Below are 7,162 nucleotides of genomic sequence, written 5' to 3'. Positions count from 1 at the left end.
AATGGCTATTGCTTGTCAACCTGACCATGTTGAAAATCACTTGAGAACTATAAAAAAAGATTGGAAGATTATTATTGCACTGAAAAGTAAGAGTGGATTTGGATGGGATGAGAACATGAAGATGATAACTGCTGAGCAACACGTGTACGATGAGGAAGTTGCGGTAATAAACTAATTTAATGTTCTATGTTTTTTTGTTATTTATTATTTCGAATAAAGTAATATATAATGTTATCTCTTATATGTTATACAGGCACATTCAGGTCATGCTAAATTTTTGAACAAAAAAATTGCCATTTATGATGAGATGGCAATTGTTGTTGGGAGGGATATTGCCACTGGTGCCTTTGCAAAATCTTTCTCTAATATTAATATGGATGAGGCCATAGATTTGGATGAAAGTAGTCCGCTTGAGGATTTGTCTATGTATGATGATGTGCCTACATCAAAAGAGAGTACCACTGCAACATCTTCTTAAAGGTCACATAAGAAGAGAACTCGTTCTACAGTTGATCACTAGTACAGAAATGGCCTATGGCCACGCCTTATTACCTATGGTTGTTTGCAAAACCGTGGGTATAGATAATTGGGGTCGGTTATTTAAAAAACCGTCTCAAATAATTAGAGCATTGGGGTTGGTTTTTTAAAAAAACCAACTCTAAATGTAATTTTTAAAAATGACGTACGATTTGAACGGTCACCGAAGCTAATGACTCAGTAATTAGCATCGGTTTAAATATGAACCGTTCCTATTGTTCTCCCCCTTTCTCTTTCTCTCCTTTGCGCAACCTAGATATTAGCAACTTTCTCCTCCTTTCTCCGGTTTGCGTTGAAAACAGCCATTCTTACTTTCTACCTCACACCGCATCCCTGACTCCAGCACCCAACTAATCAAAGGAACACACAGAATCCCCTTTCTCACAACTTAACCCTAGCCGCCAACCACACTATCACCGCTTGACTCACAGAAGGAAACAAAGACGAAGTAGATACTGCAGATTTTGTTTACCTCCAACTGTCAATCACTTTCAACACCGGAACCCAGAAACACCTACTGCCGCTCTACTGCAACACCGATTCGAGAAGCTCGGCCTTCCGATCAACTGTCGCACTGGATCAAGAGCCGTTAGAGAAACGAACCAGAATCACCTGTCGCACCCGAACAAACACCTTCAGAGAATCACCGAAGACGGAAAATAACCGATCAAACTTTGTAAAAACCCTCACTCTCACATTCGGAAGAGACGAAAGGAGAAATAAAAACGTAGTAATTTATGGATGGGGCTTCTTTGCCAACAAAGGATTCAGATGAGTTCAAGCCTTTCATTCGCCGCCTTCTTGAGTTCAAATTCTGGTAACGGATAAATTCACTGTGCGTTCTTACTCTGAATGTGTTAGTTTGCTATTTTTGTTTATTTTGCTTCATTAAGTTATTTATAGCATGATCCTCAAATAGATGTTAAAGTTAAAATTCTAATTGGTCATAATTAAGTTAGAGCAACCCATTTTTGCTTTTGACATTGAGCTTTAATTTTAGAGGATGTATTGTTCAGATTTAGTATTTAGATGCTTCTCATGTAGCCAAACAGAGAAAGTTGTTTTTATTTGCATTCATATATTAGTTCATATCACTGAAATGCATGCTTGGTAAATAAGGATAGTATTTGTCTATTATGAAATAGCACTTTCTTTTGGTAATTCCAGTCCGTTGTCTATCCCCTGAAACTTTCTTTTGGTGATTCCAACACCATTTTCATTTTGAGGATCCAAGTAATTATGATCACCCAATTTCTATGATCTTAGTTGATGAGGGATTGGATATTTTTTATGTCAACAATGACTATAACTATAATAGCAGCTAAGATAGCTATTATATGGAACTTCAATATAGTGAAGAGTCATATATGAGACTTTCTTTTGAATTTAGTCCCATGCTAAAAGGAGCCTTTAAGCTTTTCTTTTCTATTATTTACTAAGCTAAATTAATGGATTCATTTATATTTATTTAATCCTGAAGTGATAAAATCATTTCTCTCCTCTTACTATTTATTCATTTATTTTCTTTTCTTTTTTGTGGTTTCAGGATTAATTCATCAACGGATTTAGAGTATTGTGTACCATCAGGATTTAGGTTTCATCCAACTAAGGAAGAACTTGTAGGTTATTACCTCAAGAGGAAAATTAACTTACACAAATTTGATTTAGATGTGATCAGTGACATTGATCTTTAAAAAATTGAGCCATGGGATATCCAAGGTAATCAAAAGGATAAACTTGCACTTAATATCTCTTTGGTATGGTTAATATAATAGGAAATGTTATTTTTATCCTTGTTATTGTATAAACTAACGTATTTAGTAGAAATTTTACTTCAATTTACTCTTTTTATATAAATACAAATACAAATGAAGATTATTTGATTTGAAAAGGCAAAACTTGATTTGCGTTTTCTACACTACCCCATAGATGGTCTATAACAATACAAAATAAATGTGTTGCCGCATATGTGTTGCAATTTATATGATTAAATATGATCTATTGCAACACTATTTATAAGTGTTGTAATTGATATATAAAACTTATTTAACTTTCATATCTGGCAACACTTCTATGAAGTGTTGAAGTTGATACGAGAAATTTGCAAGATTCCTGTAATTAATAAGCTTGTTTTAATTCTCAGATGCAAAACTACGTCGTTTTGCATCAAAGAATTAAGAAAAAATAAACATATAAAAGAATAAATTTTTAGGGTGGGAAATTTTTGTTTTGGAGGGAGACTCCTAATTTATTTCCCCCTGCTTTTATTATTTCCCCACTTATCAAAAAAGAAAAAGAACTTATCGCCATGGATCTCTTTGGGCAGCGATACATCAATATTATTTCCCCACTTAACCAAACACAAGCATCGATCTCTTTGGGAAAAAGGATTCATTGTCATCGTTCTCGAATCAAAGAAACTCAGTCACCGATCTCCTTTCAACAGTAGTTGCTATCGGTCTCCTCTTAGAAATCAACGCCATTGGTCTCGTACGCTCAGTCTGTGCTGTCTCACTTTCTCTGCTCTCCTACGGTGGTCAGTTTGGTAAGGCTTTTTAAATTTCTCATTTATTTTATTGTTCTCTTCTCTATTGATCTGATAGGTAAATCATGTCAAATTTAGGGTTAAATTTATCTATGGTTATTCGAGATTGTTCTTCCATTAGAGTTTTAATGGCAACTGGTATTACACGATTCTTAGTTTTAAGGTTTTATCCTAATGAGAGATATAATCCACCTAAATTGTTATTAACTGCTTGATAAACTTTGTTTGTGGTGATGGTGATTTTCAGTTTCTTTGAATAAAACTTTGGTTGTGGTGGTGATTTTTAGGGATTCAATGTGGTATATACGCATGAGTTGGGGAAAGAATTGAGTGCGAAATTAATTACTGTTTGATGTTTGATTAGGTTAAATATCTTTATTTCAACTGTTAGAGGTGATTGATTTCTTGTAAAGTTAAAGTGACCAAATTCCATGAACTTGGTGCATAATTGATGCCATGAAAATATTGGTTCAAAGTGCAGGTTCAGGATGCCAGCAAATTCAATACCAAAGGGTGCAGCATACCAGATCATAAATGATGATCTTATGTTGGATGGAAATATAAAGCTCAACTTGGCTTCATTTGTAACCACTTGAATGGAACCTGATGTGATAAGCATATCACATCTTCCATCAACAAGAATGATGTTGACACGGATGAGTATCCTGTCACTACTGAATTGAATGCATTCTTTCTCTTCCACCTTATATATAGATATATGCATCCTTATCCAGTTTTTTTTTTTTTTGTTTAAATCTCCGAATTTGCAATTTAATACATTGAGTCATGTATTAATGATAATTATGCACATTTAGCCTCTGATTATCAGGGAAGTTTCATTTTGTTTGCATTACAAAATGTAATTTGAGACAGATTAAATAAGTAATACTATTTTAGGTGAGTTTGACATGTACAACTAAGGACATGTGGAATTATAATTGATCAAGGCTCATATATCTGTAAAATGCCGATTTGTTATATATGTTAAAATGAAAGAGAATAGGTGTGTAAACATGATAACACATCTATTCAATGCACCACTTAAGGAATCAGAAGCAGCAGTTGGAGTAGGAATAGTGGGATCCTCAAAGGCTAGAATGGTTGCTCGATTAGCATTTTTAAGAGAAAGTGGAAGAACAAAAGAAAAGCTCAAGGAAAATCCACTGATTCTCCTAACATTGTAACTGGTGCTAATGTTCAGGTAACTATAACCTAACCTTCCTCCAATATATATTCTGGAATTAAAAGCTTCCTTCAATTGACATATATAATTTTATATATCAAGGTATGTTGGGAGAAATTTGCCAGGTACTTTGAGATGGAGCTGAAAGAAGTGAAGCTAAGTGAGGGTTACTATATGATGGACCCTGAAAAGGCCGTGGAACTGGTGGATGAAAATATAATTTGTGTAGCAGCTGTTCTGGGCTTCACTTTTAATGTTGAATTTGAAGATGTCAAGAAATTGAATGATCTTTACTTGACAAGAACAAGGAAACAGGGTACCTACTTTTTTTCTCTATTGAGGTAGGTTTAAACTAGAGATCATGATTTTGAATTAATTAGAGATGAAATTGATTTGTGTAGATGGGATACTCCAATCCATATGGATGCAATCCAGAACTAGAGCAGGAGTTTAGATTACCATTAGTGAAGAGTATTAATGTAAGTGGACACAAATATGGACTTCTTTATGCTGAAATCGGTTGGGGTCATTTGGAGAAATAAAGAGGACTTGCCTGAAGAGCTTATCTTCCACATTAATTAACTTGGTGCTGATCAACCCACCTTCACTAACAACTTCTCCAAAGGTACACATATTTACCATTTTTACTAGCCCTAAATGATAAAATCATAATTACTGTTAGTAATTTGAAATTATTAAGCTGTAATTCTTGTTCTTATGATTAAGTTTATCTTGGTCTAGTGCAATTACAAATATAAGGCTAAAGAAGATCTTGCTACTGCTACTCATGCTTTAGAGGTGAGCATGTGAAATAAATTCTCTTTTTCTTTTCCAATTAAGTTAATTAATTGCTTTTGTGAAAAATTTGCTAATCTTAAGCCTTGAGTTTTGTATTGTTCTAGGACAAGTAATAATTATCTCAAATATGGACTTGAAATAAATAAATAAAAATAAAGGTTGTGGTGGTAATGCAAATGTTAATGTCATATATTAGATTTCCAATTTCCCAATCCACTAATGTAATTCATTGTCATAATTAGGCACTAGGATGAATTATTTGGCACGACATTATTTTCTTAATTTATTTATTTGACTTTGTTTTCAAGTGATGGATTATTTGTTATTGTGATAATTTGAAAAGTAAAATTATGTATTTTTAGTATGAGCAATGTTTAACATGTGCTTCTTGCTCCATTTTAACATGAGCTCTAGAGTATGTGTAACATTTTAACTAGGCTAATTATTTTTTGGGCGGAGTTATTAAGTCCAACTCATAAGCTTTTGTAGGCAAGGGCCCCTCGACACTATGATTACGAGGGGCCTTGACTCCTAACCAGTCTAAAAATACATTTTAGTATTGTCGGTGAAGGATTATAACTCTCATTCGAATCTCTGGTTCGCTTTCAGCCTAGCCTGTAACCCCCTTTAAAATTGTAGTCCCCTTATAATTTTATCCTGCCTTCACTTGGGTTCACTCTAGTATGTAGAAACACTAAGGTCATTATTGCCAATTATTTTCTGCACTGAGTTATTTTTTTCCTGCTTTCAGCCAAGATTTTCATTGACAACCAATCTTCATAAACCCTCTATATTAGGATTAGAATAAGAAAGTTAAAATCTCAAGATGTTAGTCCAAAAATTAAGAAAATGTTATTAGGAAGATATATTTATAATTTAAAGTCTTTGAGAAAGGTTAGTTATTTAGCACCATTTTGCTTGTGTCATATCATCAGAGGACAACAGTAAGTTTAGTATAACCGTAAATAATATTTGAAAGTTTATAAGATATAAAGCAGATTGAGGGAAATGTTTTGAATATTAGCATCTTTTCTTTTGTATATGATACATATAGATAGGAACAAAAAAACGTTCTATACAAAATGTGTGTTGATCAACAGCTTGATCATAGCTATGAGTCTAATGAATTTGAAGGCATTAGAGTCCATATAAGAAAAGTCACAGAACAAGTGAACTTTCGCATACATATATTGTTGCACAAGATGACTTTTAAGTCTATATAAAAAAACAGGAAGTCTAAATTTTAAGATATGGAAAAGCTAAATATATATTTAAATTTTTCTTTTATAGCTAGTCCTTTGTTTGCTTTATTAATTGGGCTGATTTTTATGGGTTCACTTGGTCAAATAAAATGAAGTTAACATTATTTATTCATTTATTAATTTGTATTCACATATAAAGCTAAACATATTATATTTTGCAGCTTATATTATTTCTTCTATATCATTATGTTTTTTTCTTTTTTTTTCTTGTGCTAGCAATTTGAAATGCCAAAATTAAGAGGAACCGTCAAAAGCTGAAACTTATGGTGACACAGCATACAAATCCTTTTGGTTTGTTAACAAGCGGACAGTCCTTAGAAAATCGAAGGAACAGTCAATCAGGAACATTTCTGACTCCTATGTAGAGGAATTGACAACAAAGATAAGATACCAACTTTAAGAGAAAATAGATGAGAAAATGAACCAAAAAATATTGCGGATGATGAACAAATTGGGAGACGCTAATTCCAATCTCAGAGTATGGAAGAAATTTACGGTGGCATGTCAAGTGAAAATGACAATATTGTAGTCTCTTCTAACAATAGTGCTTCAAATGAAGAAATGGTATCATCCTTTTAAATTTTTTTTTTTATCATATGACAATGTTAAATTTTATTGTTCGTGTATTGATCTATTACAGTACTATATAATTAAGGAAATTGTTCACATTTTAATTAAAAATGGCTTTTTTTTTATGTTGCATGGGTTAAATAATTTGTTACATATATTGAGGTGGTATATGAAAGTGTTACAATGCAAAAGAAAAAATGTTGCTTCGAATATCGTAAATAAAAAAATATATTGCAATTAGAAAAGAGTTGCTTCCAAAAAAAAAAT

At 32.7% G+C, this 7,162-nt stretch overlaps 1 protein-coding gene across 1 annotated transcript; it reads left to right on the top strand.

The window, feature by feature from the left end:
• Nucleotides 1–723: 723 nt before the first annotated feature.
• Nucleotides 724–6,943, top strand: LOC136234829 (glutamate decarboxylase). Its single transcript, XM_066024314.1, is given in 10 exon segments — nt 724–1,354; nt 2,084–2,256; nt 2,864–3,082; nt 3,564–4,197; nt 4,200–4,283; nt 4,368–4,560; nt 4,563–4,581; nt 4,667–4,890; nt 5,007–5,063; nt 6,542–6,943. Coding segments are annotated over 5 exon segments (462 nt in total). The 5' UTR covers nt 724–1,354; nt 2,084–2,256; nt 2,864–3,082; nt 3,564–4,071; the 3' UTR covers nt 4,707–4,890; nt 5,007–5,063; nt 6,542–6,943.
• The last annotated feature ends 219 nt before the right edge of the window (nt 6,944–7,162 follow it).

This window comes from Euphorbia lathyris, chromosome 7 (genome assembly GCF_963576675.1).
Source record: "Euphorbia lathyris chromosome 7, ddEupLath1.1, whole genome shotgun sequence".
Taxonomy (NCBI): Eukaryota; Viridiplantae; Streptophyta; class Magnoliopsida; order Malpighiales; family Euphorbiaceae; genus Euphorbia; species Euphorbia lathyris.
The sequence above is the reverse complement of the archived record's forward strand: the minus strand, read 5'-3'. Positions and strand labels throughout refer to the sequence as shown.